Source organism: Alosa sapidissima, chromosome 1 (assembly GCF_018492685.1).
Source record: "Alosa sapidissima isolate fAloSap1 chromosome 1, fAloSap1.pri, whole genome shotgun sequence".
Classification (NCBI taxonomy): Eukaryota; Metazoa; Chordata; class Actinopteri; order Clupeiformes; family Clupeidae; genus Alosa; species Alosa sapidissima.
In genome coordinates this window covers 49,742,900-49,764,108 of record NC_055957.1, presented here as the reverse complement: position 1 = coordinate 49,764,108, position 21,209 = coordinate 49,742,900, and the positions used below count along the sequence as shown (strand labels likewise).

The window sequence follows — 21,209 nt, the reverse complement described above, 5'->3', positions numbered from 1 at the left end:
CTCGAAGGCCTTTATGAAGTTTTCATGCCACCCCTGGAGCAGTGCATCCACCGACCATTATTGACATTAGTCACTCCCTTGTTGATTTCTCCCTTGAAAACTCAGCGACTGTTCATAATTTGTTTTACATAATGCATCAGATAGTAATCCTCTCATTTCTTTTTCTCTGTCGTTCGATGCTGGTGTGGCTTACAACACTGCATGTTCATATAAAATTGGATCTTAAGACAAACATAAGAACTTGTTTGTTTTACCCACCTGCATACCCTGTGGTGTGCATAGATGTTGAGTGCATAATAGATATAACTTCATTACCCCCCCCCCAAAAAAACCCAGAACATTTTGGTTTGATGGAACATTGAATTTGTATGCTGAACATGCAAGCACAGTACCTGGTAGCAGACCCAAGAATCCCCTTTTTCTTTCTCAGGGAAAAAAACAATTGTTTTGTTGTGTGCCTGTTGTGGCTTTTGTTATTTCATCATCAGTCCTCCACACTTTTGATGTGACACGAAACATGGCAGTTTGGCAAATTTGGAAATGGAGCACCGCATGGGTCTGTAAGGAAGAGGAATTACCAGCACATGACCCAGAAGGAGGGAGTGGGACCCAGCTGTGGAGATGTTGTTCCCCTCCCCCCCACCCCTTCCGCCCCTCATTGACAGCGGACTGCTATAACCAGGCCCGGCCTCACCCCCCATCACGGGACTGAAGCCACACTGTGCCAAGGATAGGCAAGCCCTCCAGACCCCACCTGACAGCATCGACCCGATCCCTCTACAGGCCCCTTAATGGAAGGAGGCAGCATCCAGAGCCCTCGTGCTTCTCAAGCAGGGCGCCTCACGTCGGGTCCATCTGATCACCGGGCCAGTAGCTTGCCTATCCCATCCTCAGCCCGGCCACTCTTGGACCTGGTCTGGGGGTAGGTGTTTTTTTTTAGTGGGGTAGTTTGGAGGGGGGACCTGACTGGCAGATCCATCTGGAGGAGACTTTTTCTCATTTGTGGCCCAAGTTAATGCACGGCCGGAAGCCATGGCGGATCGATGGCATTATTTCCCTAAAACGCCGGCGTGGCAAGAGCCAGCAGGTGGGGGGCTTTTAATACAGCCCGTGTCCCAGTGAGGCGAGGGCCCGCATCGATTGGGCCCACGCTGGATTGCGTGCGCCTTCTGGGGAACGATCCATTTGAGTCCCCCTGGGCAGCTTTCGGGGGTCCGCAGCTGGAGTGCAAGTCTCAGCAGGCAGCAGGTGCCAAAAACATCAAAAACAGGAATGTTTACAGATTACATGAAGAGAAAGCATATTACAGCAATTAGACAATCAGTGGGGGCCGAGATATCAATTTACTCATTTTTTTGGGCTCAAAAGCACTTCTAAATACTCACAGAGATAGAGGGAAAGCAAAACAAGAACTCAAACTTTTCTACAAAGAACACTTGATTGGTCAGATTTTCCATCCAGATATCACACCATAACACCATGGCTCACACCATCGGTACTGTATATTAGGCCAATAAATACAAGGTCAAATGCAGTACAACTGAGCAACTTTTCATCACTTCTTTAGAAAACATCCTGTTTCGAGGGCATGGATATAGTTAGCGATTATTCATTGCAGATGGGCTGCTGTAGCATAACACATGCACGTACAGCAGAGATGTTTTATAAATGAGTTTGATTGGACGTTGTATGCTCAGTGTGGAGCATCAGTCTAGGCTGAAGCTGAACATGTGAGCAGTCCTTTGTAAGGCCAAAAGAGTTATGTTCTCAGTGAGTGCCAGTGGAATGAAAAGGCATGATGGCCCTGTGCTACTAATTGGGTCTTGCATTTGGTTCTTAGATACAATTTCAGATTACAACAGGCTACATGAAAACATCTACAGGCAAGTGTTCTCTACATATGCTCAGAAAAGTAGCCAATATTTAATATTGATATAGGTGGCAGATAGGTAAATAGATTTCCTCTAGGGTTGATGGGGTTAGATATGGATTGTGAGGATAGGTGAAGCAAGGCTATTTTGACAGAGAAACACAAATGCACGGGGCACATGGCGCGGCAATGTTAAGGGGAGATTATGCATGTTTATGGATTTTTCAGCTTGTTAGATCTCGGATCCATGGCAAATAAGGAATAAATGTTATCTTTCATTGGAGTGAGTGAGAGGGATCGATAATATTCTTCTCCTTCTTCATGGCTCACGGTGCTCAAATAAACACTTTTAGCCATGTCCACCTTCGTTGAGGGCACCTCTGATGAAAAGTGATTGCCTACTGATTGCATACTAATGAAGAATAATTTGCACTCAGACCTTGACGCTTCAGTTCAAACATCAAAGCAAATCAAATCTTTCCAGCAACGTACACAGCAACATGGCGGCAAAAGTCCAGCAAAAGCAAGTAACCTCAAAAGAAGCGCGAGTTACAGCACTGCTAGTTCCTTTCTCTCTCTCCCACGGCTCTGTCGCTGCTGAGGTGCGGTGGTGAGTCCGGCGGTGGAGGTGGAGGTGAGGAGATTGGTCGGGGGCTTTGCTGGGTAGAGGGTACCTTCACACTGAGCCCACCCCTGCCAGGCCCCGGAGCACTGCAGCACCAGCCCCAATAAAGCAGCGCGCCTCCCCTGGGCCCGTCCCTCAAGCCTCCGCTCACTGCTTGTTTTTGCACCATTTATTTAGTGTGACACATCTCCAATTAAACTGTGGAGGCTGCTGCATTTCCCCCCATAACCACCTCTTATTCCTCCCCATAGACTTTCTGTCACAGGGAGAGAGGGGTGGGGGGGAATGAAGTGAGAGAAAGAGAGAGAGAGAGGGAGGGAGCCAGGGAGGGAGAGGGAGAGAGAGTTGAGCGACCATATCTTGCCTCCCAGCTATGATCACAATGTCATTTCCCCTACTGTGGATAGAGTCTTGCTCTGAAAGGCGCCCAGAATTATAATTGTCAAAATATTGAACGAGATAATCACGGCCTGAAATGAGACTGTCACTGCGCGGTACCCACAATGCCAAGAGTGGACAACGCGACAATGACATGACCCTTATGGATAGCACTGCCCTGAATAAGCATTTAAAATTAGCCAAACGCCTGCGCTACACAGCAATATCACAGCCCCCCTCTTCACCAGATCACTGTGAAGTAATGCTAAACAAATGATTCATCAGTGCATCCTCTGTAAAGACTTCAGATGGTGGGAGGGCTTTTAGTTCCACTGTTACTTTCACAAATCCTATCACCATACCAAAGACCGATTCCAAAAATCTCAAGATCAGTACACTGACACAGGAGCTCTTTTTGCCCGCCAGACATGCTTATTTTTTTGCATCAGATGAGAGAGAGAGAGGGAGAGAGAGAGAAAGAAAGAGAGGGAAAGAGCTCACATGAAGGAAGAAACAGAAATAGGCAGGGCTTATTTCCTCGTCTCTGCGCTCCCCACTGTCCTCGCCACTGTCGCAGGAGGAGTGACTTTGTCCGACCCCTAGCCCGTCTGCGGGTGCGCAGCTGAGTGCAGCCGCTGCCAAGCTGGATTGGCGGGGGAGAGCCCGACAGCCAGCCTCCGCCAAGCGGCGAGGCCGGGGGGAGCCCCAGTGGCAGCTGGGAAGGGTGGGGTGGCCAGCTGTGGAGCAGCAGGGTGGTGCGGCGGCGGGGAGATGCCACGAGATGCAGAGAACGGCTGTCACACACACAAAACCAGAAACACACAAACACACACACGTACACATACAAGCCATCTTACACCCATATACAGCACACATTTCCATTAAAATCGCACTGATTTTGTGGACACATACATGGTGGTATATGTGCGCTGGTCTGTTTATCACATCTCCACACTCACAGGGACACCCCCCCCCCCTCCCCTTCTCCCAGCCCACCCCCCCATCACCCCCCGCCCCCAATAGCAGGCCACTCGTCACATGGCTCGGCCACACATCTGGCGTGCCATCTGTACCCCACCCCCCCTGATGTGACAGGTAGTCCCTCTTTTCCTCCGGAGAGGGGAACGGGGTGCGAACACGCCCCGGCTCTCTCTGGGTGCAGCTGGAAACATTAAAGGAAAGGCAGGTCTCTCGATGGGCTCCGTTTTGGCAAAGCAAACGCACAGCTACGTCCATCCGCTCGCTCTCGTGCTTGCATGCGCACTGCCCCACCCCTGATACAAAATAAATAAATAAATAAAAAATATGGCACCTTTGATGGCAGCTTATTTCTCCCGCTGCCGTCCGTCACTCAGGGGCCTAGGCGCGAGCACTTGACTGACGTGCATGTGAATGTGACGGAGGCTTGGCTGCGAAAGGTTACACAGATGAATGCAACTCATTGTGATGTTAATGTTAGTTTGCGTCTCAGTAAAATCATTTATGGGATTTTTTGTTCCGTGACAATACCGGAGTGAGCCCTGGAGACCGAAGCTGTATATACCACTTAGCTTTTTTAGGACAGTGGGTGACCTTCCATTTATATGTTTATTTACGGAGAGGAAAACGGTTCAATATTATATGCTCCTACGTCTAAACAAACATCATCTTGTGTTTGGATTTTTGTTAAGGGTAACACAAATGGTTGTTCTATGAGAGATAACCAAATAAAATAAAGCTCAGTCAGAAATAAGAAAATGCTATCATTTGTGGTTATGAAAGACACAAAAAAACAATTCAGACAACAAATTATGAAAAAAGTCACAATAATTTATTCTGACATTTTGTTTCAGTTACAGAGACATAGAGCTTTACAGGGTGGTGAAACCACAGACAGCGATGACCCCCTCAGAGAGGAAGCAGACAACAAATCAAGGCCTTTACAATAACAGAGAGCAACATGTTTCTAGAGCTCCTGTCTGCAGACTACACAAGAGTCTCACTGCAAATTACTGTAAATCATTAGGACATCAACGTCTAACGCAAATCTGGAGATCACACAACGGGACTCCTTTACATATAAAACTGTTCATTTGAGCAAATACTGTGTTTTTTTTGTCAAAGCCACGCTGTATATAAAGGACATAAATCTAAAAACCCAGACATCAACCACTGTCACAGAGACATGATGTTTCATATGAATTTGTTTCACACTCTAGTTTTTAAACTCAAGTCCACAATGTCTTGGTGCATTCAGAGAGAGAGTAAAAGTGGACACAGGCTACTCTTACTAACTCTCTGAAAAATAATTTGAAAGTGTGTGTTACAATCATGGAGTGTTTACTTTGTTAACAATTCTCCAAACAAAAACAAAAATTCTATACCTCCTAGTCATCTGCAACATTGGCCCAAAAATGCTTTAATAACTTGGCTCCTCACTTGTTACATTTGGATGTGTTCACACCAGCTGTTTATTCCAAGAAAAATGACTATATACAGTTCACTCATTTCAGTTTAAATGGAAGAGTCCCTAGTGAACAACTGAAAAATAAGTGATGGCATCTGAGATAATGAAACACAATATAGACTGGTAAGCAAACAGAAGCAGCGTGAGATGAGACCCCTCAATGCATTTTAAACAAATCCTAACACAAAAAGTGACTGGGGAGGTGTGTGTGTGTGTGTGTGTGTGTGTGTGTGTGTGTTCTGGAGGCAGGCCAGCTCAGAACTAGTTCACAAATCCTCTAACAAATTCAGCTCTATCTAAAAAGCGTAAATACATTTGTACACATAATATCATTTTGGTTGACCTGGTCACAAATGAATATTCCCTGGTACAAGGTCACAGCTCAAGAGCCTCCTTCTCACAGTCACATTATTGCTTACTATACAGGAGTCCACTCATAGCAGAGCCTTAAGGGCTATACACATCACAACCTTGGAACTGACAGGGGCATGATTAGTGTTGTGAGCATGTAGCCTTGTCTGGAATCGAAACAAATCAGAAACGTAAAATAGAGTGAGAAGGCAGCTCTGAAACACTTAAGGCATCGCTGCTTTCAGATGGCCCAAAATGCTCACAAGAAAAGTGGTAATGTCAAAAATCATTATATTCATAATACAAATTAGTTGTTTAAACAAGCAAGAAAAAAGAAGAAAAAAAAAAAAAAAACTTTACAAATCGCTCAGTCTTCACATTAAAAATAAAAGTATCTTTCAATGTGTGTGTGTGTGTGTGTAAATAAGAGAGGCAGAGATACAGAGAGACACAGAATGTGTAATCTAGGGCAGCTATGTTTTCATAAGCAATTGTGTGTGTGTGTGCGTGTGTGTGTGTGTGTGTGTAATAGGTGGGTCTCAGAGAGCAATAGCCCTTCTACAGGTCCAGAGAGGGGAGCACTATGAGTGAGCGCTCATGGAAGTGCAATGCCTGTGTTTTTTCACTGCTGGTAGTTTCCATACTGCCCCTGGGAGGAAGAGAGCAAAGGTAGACATAATCAGAGGTCTGGACAACACTTGGGTGTCGGACGCAGTTCATCCTTGTGAGAATGCAGGCAGTTACTGCTACCAGAGCTATTGTATTTTCTTAACAGGTGTGTTGGCATTGTTTGACCAGGAGATGGCAGCATGACTTCAGTTATGAGGAAATTAAATGCAGAAAAAAGAGGACATCATGAGTGCAGAAGGAGCAGCACTGGTAAGGTTAAACTATAATGCAGAGAACTCGGAATGCCATTTTCAACTTAAGACCTGAAATATTTTACATGGACATTTCTAAACAGGGGTCGAAAATGGCTTATCATCTTCCAAAGTTGCATCCATAATTGGATGTTTACAAGTTGCAAGACAAATAACCCTTTTTTGAGTTCAACTGGTTCACACAGTTGATCAACCTTTCCCGGTAAACACTTTATTTTGCCGTTTCGACATTTATTATTTTGTAGATCATTTGGACAAGAAATATTCTGGAAACTTTACTGTTTTGTTTCCCCCACAGAGCCTTCAATTCAAAACAACAGCCTAGTTGTTTTTACCCAGAATTGCTTACAAGGACCTTGAGGATTATTTCGACCCCTGATTACAAAACAATGTAAAATAAAGACAGAAAGTAGACATAATAGGAGAGGAGGGAAGTGGAGATAAAAAAACAATAAAAAAAATAAAACAAAACAACAAAATGAAAAAAAAAATTAAAAAATTAAAAAAAATTAAAAAAATCAAGGCTAGTAGTCAAAACGTCTAGATTTGATGTCGACGTCTCCACAGCAACCATTACCTTTGCTTCTTACAGATCTAGTCAGGGGTTGAAATACCCGGTCCTTTATTTCCTCATGTGTCCCTGAATATTCAAAGATAGAGATATCAAAATGGTGGCTGTGGCCCCCGCTCAGGACCACACATATCAAATACAGGGCAACACTCAGCTCTGGTCCTGGACACTGCCCAGGTAGACAAGAGAGGCTTCCAAATCACAGTGGAATGTGGCCTCCCTTGGCTCTCTCCTCGTGCCACATGGGCGTTTGTTAAGGACGAGGTAAACATCATGCAAGCTGCATTGCCTAGGATGCTTAGGACCCACCAATGAGAGGAGCCCCTTTTAGCCATCTTTGCAAACCTCTGCTAGATAATCCCCCCCAAATAAGATTCCCATTCGCACACTCTCACTGCATGTATTTACAAAACACAAACACACACACACACATTTAAGGGCACAGAAAATCACAATAGATTTCTCTCAGCCCCTAGCATGCAATTACTTGTGCCACCTAAATAAACAATGACTTAATTACCGAGTACAGAGTAGAGATCACATATTTAGTTACCCAAATTCTTTGTCGCTAGACATTCATGGACTGTTCCCTGCACACTACCTAGAGAATGAGAGGGCACCAAATGTCTCTCTACATGAAGTCTGGGAGAGAGAGAGACATCAAGAGTGACTTATTGTTTTAACACCTACCCCTTGGTCTGGACCTACCTGTTCATAGCCATAGGGACGCTGCTGCTGAGCTTGTGGAGGTCCTGGTTGTGGGGCCCTGTAGGCCGCGTACTGCTGGCCTTGACCCTGAGGGTAGTTGGGATACTGCCCAGGGCCTCCTTGAGATGGACCTAAGGCACATCAAATAAAACAACACAAACAGTCAGTCAGCAACCTTGACAAACAGTAATGGGGGGGGGGGGGGGGGGGGCATTACCGGGTGAAAGCTCTTCCCAAAACATCTTCATCAAGATCAGGCTCTGCACACTAATAGCGGCTCTCCGGTGAAGCAGCACCAAGCTGCTGATCTGTGGGTGTTTCAGCAAGAGATAAACACTCATTGCATCTGCTCTTTTAATGATATATTGTGGGGGGTCACATCACATTCTCTTCCCTGTGCCTTCCCTAATGGAAGCTTCTGGGAATCGACAGTAGATCCTTCTAGCATCTCATAGATCCCCTCAACACACACACACACACACACACAGGGCAGAGGGAAGGGGTGGACGGTTTGGTTCCCATCTCCGGCTGGGAGTAATGAGGGCATCTGTCTGGAGCTAGCGCACTGCCCCACTAATGTGGAGACACATCAAGGAGTTGGTGAACCTTCATTAAAAACGCCCAGCCTCATTAAAACTCCCAAGCACCAGGCCGCGTGTGTGTGCTCTGGCTCACAAAAAAAGAGAAAGGGGGGGGGGAGAAAAAAAGTTTGATTCTTCTCAGTCAAACGAGCCCACGCAGGATCGTTAGGCGCGGTGGAGGATCTTAACCTTGTGGGGGCTCAGGAGAGCGTGTTCCAGATGGTGCCGGTAGCACTGTGTGTGTGTGTGTGTGTGTGTGTGTGTGTGTGTGTGTGTGTGTGTGTGTGTGTGTGTGTGTGTGTGTGTGTGTGTGCGCGCGCGTGCGTGTGTGTGTGCGCGTGCATGTGTGATTCTTTTGCAAGCTCGTCATTAACATGAGAAAGGCCTCTGGCTCAACGAGAGAGGAAGCGAGTGAGGAAGTAAGAGAGAGAAGCTGACGGGATTAGAGAAGAGGAGGAGAGAAACAGAAAAAGGAAAAAAAAAAAAAAACAGGGAGAAATGAAGACTATGAGTTCCACTCCCACTCACATTGCCTGGGGCTCTAACCCAGCCACCTTTCCTCCCCCACTTTAGCCTGGTAGCGCCTGGCAAGCGGCTATCTGTCAGTGCGTCATGTTTAAGGCTTCAACCAAGGTCTTCCCTGCGCCTCCTCCGCGCTACACGACATGGGCAATTTAGTTCTCCTCGGTTTCTCCAGGCCAAAAAGTTTAATACATTAAGCTGGAAGATGTGACATTTTTATGTTCATGCAGAGAGAGAGAGTGGAAGAAGAGTCTGAGGGGGTAAGGATGTGCCTGTGCACTGCACACAGAGACAAGCTGTGGCTTCCTGGGCTGGCTAACTCACCGTAGCCTTGCTGCTGACCAGGGTAGCCCTGCTGTCCAGGATACTGCTGCTGGGGTGGGTAGCCCTGCTGTTGAGGGGGGCCCTGCTGGTAGGCCTCCTGCTGCTGGGCATACTGAGCACTTCCTGCAGGGGGCAACAGAGGACAGCTCAGGCCAGGCCTGCTGAGGGAGACCTCATCTCTGTGGACTGCAAACATGCATCTAGGCAGCATAGGGTGGCCATTCAATGGTCATCCATATCAAGGTAATACTGACACAAATATCCCACAGTTTACACAATGTTAACAAAAGAAAATAAGCTCATACTTTTCTTTGATAATCAATCTGTATTACATACCTTGACACTTTTACATATGATCAATCCTATATGAAGTCTTAATAGCAGCTTTTTATAACATTATTTACAAAACAGTATTCCAGAAATACTATATCAACTTCATCACTCAACAAAATGCTTCTCAAAACAGGATTATTTTTCTCCCAAAAAAGTACTACATGAACACATCATTAGTCTGCAACAGCCATTAACCATCTCACTAACATGCTTCAAACTCTTAATACAACCTCAACACTAATTACATCTACAAGTAGATGCCATAGGATAGAGCCATAAAGAAGGAGTTTAAAAAGTCTCAGAAACCAGTTCTGTTTACCAGAGTTTGTAACAAGCTTCTGTAAGTTCTTTGCTCCACCTAACGCCATAGACACACAAAGTTTTTTGGTTTATTTATTGTAATGATGTAGACATGGAAAATAGAGTAAAGGCGAGCATCTCTATAAAGTGACTATTTCACCTTAAGAAAATGCATGTAACTGCAAGAAACTACCTTCAGGAGCTCCCTGCCCACCGTGACTGTACTGTTCTCCATAGTACTCCTCCTGGCCTGGGTACTGCTGAGGAGGACCTGGGTGAGGACACACAAAGGCCGGAGTTCATAGAGGCCAGCGGTGGCCTTTGATGGACAGCTGTTTGTGAAACATCTGGATCAGCGTGGGTGCTTACCTTGCTGTGGTGGCCTGTAGGGGGGCATGGGTCTCTGGCTCATGACGTGGTTGCCCTGGTTCACTTGGCCCATCATGCCCATGGGATTCTGCTGGCCCTGGTAGTGCTGCCCGCCGCCACCAGGGGGCATGTTGTACTGCTGGGAGGGTGGCTGCTGGTGCATCATAGGACCTGAGAAGTTGTGTCAAATGGCAAAAAAACTTAAAAGAATGCAAAACTGAATCAAATGTACTGAGCGGAGAAAGTGCTGATAGTTCAGAACTTCAGACCAAGCATACAGAGACGAGGGTTCTTTAACAAACAAGGCATGGTACCTTGACTGGGCTGCATGTTCATGCTAGGTCGTGGGCCGTAGCTTCCCATTGGCTGGCCTTGGCTCATGTTCATCTGGCCTTGAGTGGGCATGCCCTGTGAGGAGGGCACGGCATGGTTGTAACCGCCCATGGAGCCGTGGCTGCTGGGGGGCATGTTCATGGCACCACTAGGCATGTTGGGGGGCTGGTTGGGGCCAGGGCCCTGCATGGGCATGTGGTTAGGGCCTGGAGAGGAAAGAGGAGATGGAGCCTGTTAAGATATGGTGGCCATTGGCTTTGAAGGAGCAGGCTGTGGATATAATGCCATACGTGTTTCGTCAGGCTCAGCTAATAGCTCCTCTCAGTGCTCTAGCTGTCCATTTAGTGGCTGTAGTGTGCAAAAACAAAGTCAGGTCAAGTCAAGTTGTGGCTCTGTAAATGGGGAAACTAGCATAGTGGCTTGGGCCTAGCCATAACAATCCCAGCCAATCAACATCGTGCTTCAGGGGCACAGAAGGGACGGGTGTAACCGATTGTCTGTTTAGCAAAAAAATCTAAAACCTTCCAAATCTGGCAATCTAACTACAATTCTATTTATTCTATGAGTGGTTTAGGAGAATCAGGTCATATCTCAATAACACCTGATTTATTTCTTGTGTGACAAAGAAAAGACATTTTTGAGGCAAGAAATGTGTCTATTGGGATGTGTTCGTCCGTCACATGACCTCAAAAAAATGATAGAAGATGATACCAGCAGCCTATAAAACATGCTCCAAATAGTGTGAAGAGGTAACATACCGTCTCTATAACACTAACATCAAACTATAATAGCAGTACTGAATGTTACAAAATGTTAATGATGTTCAGACTGTGTTTTAGAAAGATATTTTTATTCATCCTGAGGGAAATTCTTCCTGCATTTGACCCATCCGTGGTTAGTGAATGAATGAACGAACACACACACACACACACAGAGTAGTGACACACTTGGGGTAGTGAGCTGTAAATAGTAGGTTCAAAGTTCAAAACACAGCTATCGGAACTCCCCCCCCCATTACCGTCAGTCCCGTATTTCCGCCGTCTTGTGTGTATGCGTCACATAATATCCTTTTCTATACAAACCAAGATGGCGGATTCCTAAAGAAATGCAAGCACCCACACCATAGGTGTATCTAAATTTGCCCAGTGTTTCCCATACATTGACTTATTTGTGGCGGCCCACCACAATATCAACATTGACCACCACACAATGATTTTCCAGGTTGTACTAAATTGTGCTTAAATCTGGTTAGCATCATAACCACACTGTGCTAATTTGCTAAAAACTGTTAATTCTGCAAACCTACCACCACAAATAGAATTCAATTCTGTGGGAAACACTGTAGCCAAAAATTACATTTTACTGTGACTCGAAGAGCTGTAAACAGTGTTGTAAGGCTGCGTGTACACATCCGCTTGGAGCTCCAGTGGAATTTTAATTTCATGACGAGAATTCTTGGTCTAACCATTCATGTGCCGTTGAAACGGCGTAAATAGGCAACCCACCAGGCCAGCACTAACCTCCGAGCGTGGTAAACAAAATCGGATATTTCAGGCAGTAAATGCTCCCGTTAAGAAACAAAACAGATTTTGTTCAAATCTAGAACCTATGGCTACTAAAAAATGTAAGGTTAATTTATCAAATGTTATTTTAGTATTGAAAAACACTGTTATTTTAGAATTTTCGAACGAAAGTGGTGATAATTGGAGGCGTTACGATAAGTGTATGCAAGTAAACATGTTTATATTACAGGGTTCCCACTCTAAGTCAAATGTAAAATTCCATGACTTTTCCTTGACTTTCCCTGCCAAAAAAATTCCATGACTTTCTATATAATGAATGCTGCAATATACCAACCAATGACTTCAGAACAGCCATGTAGCGTTCAAGAATCTTTTACTTTTATAGAGCGGGAGATGAATAAATGGGCATTGAACAAACAAAGTTGGGCCAAGCAAGCACTAAAACTTATAACCAGATATACACCAGTTCTCCCTGGAAATATTTGTATTAATGTATTTTGACAAGTAAATGTTAAACTGCTACAACAGAATCCCCTGATATTCCATGACTTTCCCCCCAAAAATATAAAATTCCCTGACTTTCCATATCTGGGATAGACTTCCCAAAATTCCATTACCCGTGGGAACCCGTGGGATATTAGTAAGTGTATGCGAGTAGACATGTTTACAAACAATAAAAACAGCATAGTTCAACTTCGACCAAAATAATTTTTGCAGCTTCCTCTGTAAGGCTTTGAGTGACTATGCAGCAGAGGCATGGCCATGTGTCTCTTACCAGGCATCTGTCCATTCATCTGGCTCTGCATGTGTGCGGCAGGTGGGCCCTCAGAGGGCATGTTGTGTCCGTGGGGGGCCTGGGAAGGAGGGCCGCTCTGGTTCATGCCACCCGGCATAGGCATATTCTGGGTTGGGGGCTTCAAAGGAACAAAGTGATGCTCAATCGAATGGAAATAAAGAACTGGCTATAATAATTACTCTGCTCCACCTGTATACATGAAATGTGCCGTCTGAATGGTGTCATCGAACAAAATCTCTTAACAGGCTATTTACCAAAGATAATACCGGTACCTAATAAGCATGCACAAATGTGCACAGAGTTGTGTGTGCAAGTCATTGTAAGACAGTTCAGCTGGGTAAAAGGAAGACCGGGAAGCGGTTTTAAGTTTCCAGGGCTTTCTTAAAGTTGTTGACAGTCATGAAATGGAGCAATGTCAGAGTTTTATTTACTATTTTACTAAAGACTGCAAAAAGCACACATTTCCACTCATGGGCTATTCAACTGTAAACATTCTGTATCTCCTTAAGGCTGGTTCTTCTCAAAATCACCTTTAGCTCACCCCATTGGTATAGGCCTACATTAAACTAAATTTGACTGCTTACAGCAGGTATGAATAACTGGACCAATAGATGGTTATCAATAACCAGCAATACTCACAGCAGGAAGGAGAGACTGCATGTTCTGATTAGAGTCTGCTATCGTAGCCAGGTATACAAGGTTTCTGTGAAGCATCTGTTGGTACCTATTACAAAAAATTAGACAAAAAGAAATGTAGCCTACTGAAGGTCTGTGGAACATTGGACAGGAATACAGTTTTTCACTTCAGATAAAACTTGCAAAATTAAGCCACCACCACGAGAAACCTTGACATAAGCAAAAAAGGGATACAAGATCTGTTCCATGTCAACTTACTGTGAACATTCAGCCGTCTTTCCTTTGCTCTGAAAATCCATTATGCACTGTATCAGTTGGTTATTTTCATCCAGTAACTGAAAGAATGACATTGAAAATCTTTTAATTATGATTTTGTGAAAGATTGAGATGAAAAGCAGTCATGAATAGCCTAGAGAACCTGTTAGTTAATTTATAAGCTTATAAATGATTAAATTAAATCGGATGAAACAGCTAATGGCCAAACAAGGTACGCTAAACATGTTCATTTTCTAAGCGCGCTGGTTTGCATTTATTTATTCTTCACTACAGATGGGTTCCCAAACAGTTAGGCTATGAGTCTGGAGCGGAGGAGGCCCTGATCTGGCAAGGATCTGTTCAAGCGTTAGCTTCTAGCTTGGACAACAATATGTGAAACAAACGGGCTAGCTGTTCCACAGTTGAAGGCCTACTCTATTTTTTTTGTTGTTTTTGTAATCAACCATAGGCCATTTAACGCGTGTGCGATTTCACGTTGAACAAAAACGATCCTCCACTATGAACCTATGATAGCCTACGTGCATTCACAGCTAACAAAGCGCCTGCATCAATCTGGCTTGGGAAAAACTAGGCCTCCGTTGTGGCTAGCTCGCGAAATTAGGCTGTTGAACGAAACCGTAACATTGCAGCTAATGTATCAGTCAGCCTATATTTTCTTTTGAAGCGGCGGCTAAGTTTGTATTAACCGCGCGTCGGGACTGCTACACTGTAATCAAGCCAATTCCCTCCTAACAATTTGAGTTCAAATCCTAGAAGAAGATACATAGGTTAGGTTACCCTAGAGCTAACAGCAGCTGCCACTATGTTTCTCCACCGTTCTATTCACATACGCAATGAAAAGTAATTACCTTTTGAATGCCTGCGGGAGTTATATCACCCTTTCCGCGCGGTCTGTGAGGTGCAAACGCCACCGACATTGTGATTTTAACTATATGTGGGTTAAAACATACAATAAAATACTAATCTGTAAACTCAAACCTCACAGCTCAAGGAAGGATGCTACTTAATAACGTTGCATCTCACGGAGGGGGAGGTCGAAACAATGCTAAAACAAATTCTTATCTCCAAAACAATTAAATGTATAAGTGTCATAAAATGTGCAACATGTCTAGACTGTTCGGCACAAAAATGAAACCCCTTGTTGAATGACTGTGGAAAAAATAAATGAAAAATTGGAACTACACTAATTACTACCTAGAAATAATGGTTCATTCCTCCTGGGCTATGGGGTATTGGGAGATGGTATGAACTGCGGAGAGGAGGGTGCATGTTGTCTGAGACGACGTCATTCTGTAGGCATATTATTAGAAAGAAAACTGATTGTAGCCTATTCTTAAATCTTTGGTATTATTATCCTCTCTATTGTATTTTCCACAGCAACTGTGTAATCTGGAACAAAACGTTAACTGCCTATCCTTATTGGCCTATATGAGAGAAACATATATAAGGCTTAAGCTACTAAGGAATACATGTATATTTTTTGTGTTCCTTCCTCCTCATCTTCATTTTCTCCCTCTTCTTATTATTCCCTCAATTCTATGTTATCATCATCATCATCATCATCATCATCTAACAGCCCGTCTACTATTAGACATTTTTTGATAAAACCTGATCAGAGACTTTACTTAACTAGGCCACCTACTTTGCCTACCTGTGTCTGTGGACTACTTGGTTTATCCCAGCCTAAGGTTCAAAGTTCATGCGCTTGCGTAGTGTGTAGGAAGTGTACGATTTGAAAAAAGTGTCTGCTAACTCGGGCTAGCAGAGGGCTAGTCAGATTCACATTGTGGTGCATATATTCCCGGAAGCAATTAGGTAGATACTGGGCCATTCAATCTTTTACATTGGTCAGTATTTTAGTAAGTGAATGCGATGGCAGCGAGATATGATAGAGCTATTACTGTATTTTCTCCCGATGGTCATCTCTTTCAAGTGGAGTACGCCCAAGAGGCTGTCAAGAAAGGATCCACGGCTGTGAGTTCAACAATATCATAACTAACTTACCATTAGCCCAACTAAGGTCATTAGACAACTATATCTAGCTGTGATTTTAGTGATGTATCAACTGACATGCTGGCGATATTCGTATAGATAATGTGTGTATTTTAATATAGGGAAAACAATAGGCCCACTCTTTTTCGGACAACGGTAGCCTTCATCAGTGTTGTTAGCATAGGATGATACATCAACTTTAAGTAGTATGCATATTAAGTAGTGCAGTGTGCTAATACTAATAGAAAAATAACTCCAATAGCTATTATCAAGTTACGTTATAACTATGTCCATAACACCTTCGTGAATCAGTTCATTCATTGTTTTGATCTGGGGTGAGCTTAGCTTTCTCCAGCCACGTTTGATATGGCACCGTGATTAGATTCTGAAACTAGAAACAGAACTGCACCGCCTTTAAGGGCTTTTTAATCATCTACCACCTATTACCCATTAGATGTAATTTACGGTACTGTTTGTTGATAGGTCGGCATAAGGGGTAAAGATATTGTTGTTCTGGGTGTTGAAAAAAAATCTGTGGCAAAATTGCAAGAGGAGAGGACAGTCCGCAAGATCTGCGTGCTGGACGAACATGTCTGCATGGCCTTTGCAGGTGAGAAATGAGAAATTATGCACTTTTCTCATAATCACTAATAAAAGTTCAGTTGGAAATGTCACTGCTCACATACTGTAATCACCCACCACAATTACCTGTCTCCAGGTCTGACTGCAGACGCACGCATTGTCATAAACAGGGCTCGAGTGGAGTGTCAGAGTCACAGACTGACTGTGGAAGACCCCGTCACAGTGGAATACATCACAAGATATATTGCCACCCTTAAGCAGGTAAAGGCCAGAGTGGATGCTCAACACTTTAGTAAATAATGTTATTTTATTGGGATCGTTCAACTGATTAAAATAAATAATGATAAAAATGGAAGCAGCAGTGGGGTCAGTGGAGGAACAGAGTTAGATTGCAAAAGACAGCACTGAGCAAAAGTCACACATCACCATCGCTCATGCCCATTAGCTAATAATGTAGGATATGGACATATGGGCGGATTATGAACTTTCAGGCCCCTGGGCCCAGATGTATTAAGGGCCCCCCACTAATTGTCGCATATGTGGGAGGAGGGGTTTGGGGGTCCTCCCCCAGAATTTTTTTTATTCGCTTGATGTGATTTCCTGTATTCTGGTGCATTTTGGGGATGGCCAATACTAAATTCAATCAGATTCATAGCCTATATCCTGATTTGTTGATATTGAGGCAATGATTCCATGCAATGGCTTGGGCTTCAGGGCCCCCTGACCCCTTGGGGCCCCTGGGCCTGGGCCCGGTAGGCCCGTGCAGTAATCCATCCCTGTATGGACTATATTTACGAAGGTCACCATAATAGAAATATAAAAAATACGTAAAAATGTTGAAGTAAAAGTTGTAAGACTTATGCATACAATTCTGATTTTAAATTTTCCTCAGAAATGTGATAAAAATCCATATCCATTACCAGTACTTCATCTTTACATTCAGCTCACAGACAACAGCTCTGGTGCATACTCCTGATGTCAGCATGCTGATTGCGCACTCACTCAAATTGATTCATTTTATAGTTGCCTTTTATTGTGACCAGTCCAATAGTCATGCTTTTTAATTAGCATCTTTTGATATGCCACACCTGTCAAATGCCGCATTGTATTATATTGGTAATGGTGAAGTGCCTACTAACATGGATTTGAAATAAATGAGCCATTTGTGTGCATTGAGCAAGTCTTTATATTTACCACATATAATTTATGAAAAATGGGAGCCAAAACAAAAGTGTTATGTGTATATGTTTTCCTCATAATGTGTACAGACAGAGATACAGTGAACAAAGACTTTACAAATGATCTTATCTGTGGAAATTAAGAAACACAATTAAGGCTGTGTATTGACTAAATAAAGCATTTTGAAAGACAAAATACAGGTATGTTGTAGAGTATTGCGAAATGACATCACTGTGCTCCTGCTGACAGGAACACATTGATTTGTGATGGCTGCTCTAATGTACGTCTCTCTGCACTCTTGTTTGTTTCAGCGTTACACCCAGAGCAACGGGCGCAGACCGTTTGGAATCTCTGCGTTGATTGTGGGCTTTGATTGTGATGGGACTCCCAGACTCTACCAGACTGATCCGTCAGGCACCTACCACGCGTGGAAGGTGAGTGCTCGACACTGGAAACCAGACATCAGTGGAGAAGCAGCTGCATTACCCTTTAAAACACTTGCCACATGACATCCCTCTTTGGACAAAGTTGCCACACGCTACACACTCCAGTATATTTTCACATTCCTGAAGAATATGACGCGATGGTGGATTTGACACTCACTTGCATAATTTGCTTGTTCCGTCCATTCAGGCCAATGCCATTGGTCGTAGTGCGAAAACTGTGAGGGAATTCCTAGAGAAGAATTACACGGAGGAGGCCATTACGGGTGACAACGAGGCCATCAAACTGGCTATTAAAGCTTTACTGGAGGTAAGGACAGGAATAGGCAATCACTTGTTTTGATTATTCAAAGCTAACCTCCTTTTAAACTCTAATTTTAGCCTGAATAATGTATTCCTTGTGTTTGAAGGTGGTGCAGTCAGGTGGAAAGAACATTGAGCTGGCTGTCATTAGGAGAAATCAACCACTGAAGGTACCGTTTACACACACATAGGGCGACACACACAACATGTATAGCAAAAATTAAGCTTAAACTGGACAACCAATATCACCCTCATGGTTGGATTACGTTTAACTGAGGGGGCACGCTGTACTCTATGAAACAGCAATCAACTCCATCGCTGTTAACAAGGCAGATAAAAACCCTCTACATCTATTTAAAATCAAGCCCTTCCATTTGCTAGTCAATAATATAGCTTTTAGAACTTTCTTTCACAGGGCTGGTGTCTATGAACAGATTAAATCAACACTGACATTTTCTAGGAACAGACAGCAGGGGTTCAGTATAAAAATGTATTATCCACAAAATTGCCTGATCCCCTCTGTCAAGAATAGGGGTTGATCTTTGAAGATGTGGGGCTGTTTTTCCTCGAAAGGGCTTGGACAAATTGTTATGAGTAGATGACACAATAAGCTCAAAGTAATGCCATCTGATATTAAAAATAAATCCTGTCTCTGCCAGAAAGCTCAAACTGAGAAGTGATTGGATAGTTCAGCTTTCATTAAAGGTTGCATGGTTTCAAATGTATTTTTTAATAAAAGATCACCAGTATGATAAAGAGACTTTTTGATCATATTCATCAACACTGCCAGTTGTGAGTTGTGTTCACACTGAAGACAATTCTGGCTTATTTTAAAAATCCAAACATTGAGTTACTATCTATTATTTTTTGAAAATTATTGCTGTTCAGAGCATGTGTTAATATCCTGGAAAATCTGCATGATGATCTACTGCAGTTTAGCATGCTTTCAGTCAGTACAGCTGAGTTTAGCTAGTATGATTAGAGGAGTAAAAAACTACCTGATCAACCTGGGTACAAACGAATGAGCTCATTGCATTTGCTCCGGCAGATCCTGGACAAAACTTAGCAAAGCCTTGCTTCAACAGAAACAGTGATGCATTGAATACTCTGTTGTTTGTGCAACAAAAGGCCATTCTTGGCTTTCTTTTCAAAGATTTTTCAGAGCCTAATGAAAATTATATACATTTCATTATTGTTATTGTTTCACTATCCAGTAAATGTAGGTGGATACACTGTGTGCACTGCCTTTGTAATACAGCAGGTTTTGTATACACCTCGTTATTGAAGGGTAGCATCTCTGCCACACCCACCAAAGGATGGAAAACATGCCTCAAAGCCTGTGGCACACCAATGCGAAACATTTTGGCCCTGAGTTCGGCGGCGATATAGGTAATCGGAAGCTACGTCAAGGCAGGGACTCTGAAATGGGCGAGACGTCTCCAGTGAAGTGAAATTTAATAAACCAACTCAATTGAATACATCACATGCAAACAGTGTTAAATTCTGATCTATCTATCTATCTATCTATCTATCATTAATTAAGTTCGGACCCATCCCACTTTGTGCATCTGACTTCGCTCTGGCCACAGTGTGCATGCACTGTCGGCAAAATACGCTGTCAAACTCGCACCCTTTGAGATTTAACATGCCCCTGATTTCCACCTGGACAAAAATTGAGCCAATCAACATTGGGGGTGTTTTTTACACGATGATAGAGCCGTTGATGCACTTTTGTATAGAGCTAATGACTGCACTGATTGCGTTAGTATTAAATGACGTGGACATGTATTTCCATTAAAAATGATTTAAAAAAACAACAACAAATAAACAAAACCTTTTCTCCCTCACTTGGGAGATTAAAAAAACAAACAAATAAACAAAACCTTTTCTCCTCACTTGGGAGATTAAAAAATAAATAAACAAAAACTTTTCTCCCTCACTTGGCAGGTAAGATTGTATTACGCACAGCACTCTCTAAACATTCTAGGTCCTCTGACATATCTTTTGGAGTAACATATCTCTGTGTGGAGTTGTAGGCTAATATTTCTATTTATCACGTGTGTGTGTGTGTGTGTGTGTGTGTGTGTGTGTGTGTTGCTTGGGGGTAAAGGCAGTGCTGCAGGGATGGAATTAGCTCAAAAAGCAATTGGATGTACAAACACCTTATTAGGCTGAATTTAATGAAGGTGTATCATTTTTCCTTCTCTGCTGAATGTAGATTTTGGAGTCAAAAGAGATTGAAACGTTGGTGGCAGAGATTGAGAAAGAGAAAGAAGAGGAGGCGGAGAAGAAAAAACAGAAGAAGTCCTCTTGAAGCCCCTGTACTTCCTCTCTTGAAGCCCCTGTACTTCCTCTCTTGAAGCCCCTGTACTTCCTCTCTTGAAGCCCCTGTACTTCCTCTCTTGAAGCCCCTGTACTTCCTCTCTTGAAGCCCCTGTACTTCCTCTCCTGAAGCCCCTGTACTTCCTCTCCTTATCCTGATGTTTACATTTTTTTCCACAAGGATGGACCTAGATGCTAGCTATTTATTTTCAACATGTAATGGTCTTAACAGTAATGTAACAGACTGAGGTTGTCGGCCTTTTTGTGTAATAAAAACATCCGTTCAACATGTTACATGTGTGATGTTGTCTGATGTGGAGAAAAACGGAAGAGCTGCAGACCAAGGTGTCGTCCTGGCATGTTGTCCCTAAAAAGACCACCTGTCCGTCTTCAGAGCACAGTTATGATGAGTATGTAACGATAATATAGCATGTGAATAGTGGATTTCTGACAGCATTGGGAGACGTATGCAGACTGCCAAAATGCCATTGTCAGTGACTTCATTCCACAATGTTACTGTATGTGAAGGCATGTTAGACCCTACATGAGTTACAACAGGGTGGAA

The 21,209-nt window shown here is 43.4% G+C and overlaps 2 protein-coding genes across 4 annotated transcripts; one reads left to right on the top strand and one right to left on the bottom strand.

Annotated features, from left to right (window-relative positions):
- Positions 1-4,661: 4,661 nt before the first annotated feature.
- On the bottom strand, positions 4,662-15,023 carry ss18 (SS18 subunit of BAF chromatin remodeling complex). Of its 3 annotated transcripts, XM_042093139.1 has the most exons (12): positions 14,672-15,022; positions 13,806-13,882; positions 13,551-13,635; positions 12,891-13,029; positions 10,574-10,798; positions 10,260-10,430; positions 10,084-10,161; positions 9,910-9,948; positions 9,258-9,380; positions 7,831-7,961; positions 7,129-7,191; positions 4,662-6,319 (listed from the first exon to the last, which is right to left on the bottom strand). In XM_042093139.1, exons 1-11 carry the CDS (start codon positions 14,738-14,740, stop codon positions 7,174-7,176), a joined length of 1,155 nt encoding a protein of 384 aa, XP_041949073.1. In that variant the 5' UTR covers positions 14,741-15,022; the 3' UTR covers positions 4,662-6,319; positions 7,129-7,173. The 3 variants fall into 3 exon arrangements, with proteins under 3 accessions (XP_041949073.1, XP_041949064.1, XP_041949082.1); XM_042093130.1 differs by lacking the exon at positions 7,129-7,191 and having other exon boundaries at positions 14,672-15,023; XM_042093148.1 differs by lacking the exons at positions 7,129-7,191; positions 9,910-9,948 and having other exon boundaries at positions 14,672-15,023.
- A 506-nt stretch (positions 15,024-15,529) lies between these two features.
- LOC121709626 (proteasome subunit alpha type-7-like) lies at positions 15,530-20,935 on the top strand. The gene is made up of 7 exons (XM_042093159.1): positions 15,530-15,797; positions 16,299-16,425; positions 16,534-16,658; positions 17,888-18,010; positions 18,210-18,329; positions 18,430-18,492; positions 20,541-20,935. The coding sequence occupies exons 1-7, from the start codon at positions 15,696-15,698 to the stop codon at positions 20,634-20,636; spliced, it is 756 nt and encodes a 251-aa protein (XP_041949093.1). The 5' UTR covers positions 15,530-15,695; the 3' UTR covers positions 20,637-20,935.
- The last annotated feature ends 274 nt before the right edge of the window (positions 20,936-21,209 follow it).

What these genes read in the sequence shown, in the direction of transcription:
- LOC121709626 (XM_042093159.1), top strand. Translation starts at nt 15,696, where the DNA reads ATGGCAGCGAGATATGATAGAGCTATTACTGTATTTTCTCCCGATGGT. An exon ending in CTATTAAAGCTTTACTGGAG is followed by an intron (nt 18,330 to 18,429) that starts GTAAGGACAGGA and finishes TTGTGTTTGAAG; the next exon opens with GTGGTGCAGTCAGGTGGAAA. An exon ending in GGAGAAATCAACCACTGAAG is followed by an intron (nt 18,493 to 20,540) that starts GTACCGTTTACA and finishes TGCTGAATGTAG; the next exon opens with ATTTTGGAGTCAAAAGAGAT.
- ss18 (XM_042093130.1), bottom strand. Translation starts at nt 14,740, where the DNA reads ATGTCGGTGGCGTTTGCACCTCACAGACCGCGCGGAAAGGGTGATATA. An exon ending in TGCAGTCTCTCCTTCCTGCT is followed by an intron (nt 13,030 to 13,550) that starts GTGAGTATTGCT and finishes GTTCCTTTGAAG; the next exon opens with CCCCCAACCCAGAATATGCC. An exon ending in GAACATGCAGCCCAGTCAAG is followed by an intron (nt 10,431 to 10,573) that starts GTACCATGCCTT and finishes ACAACTTCTCAG; the next exon opens with GTCCTATGATGCACCAGCAG.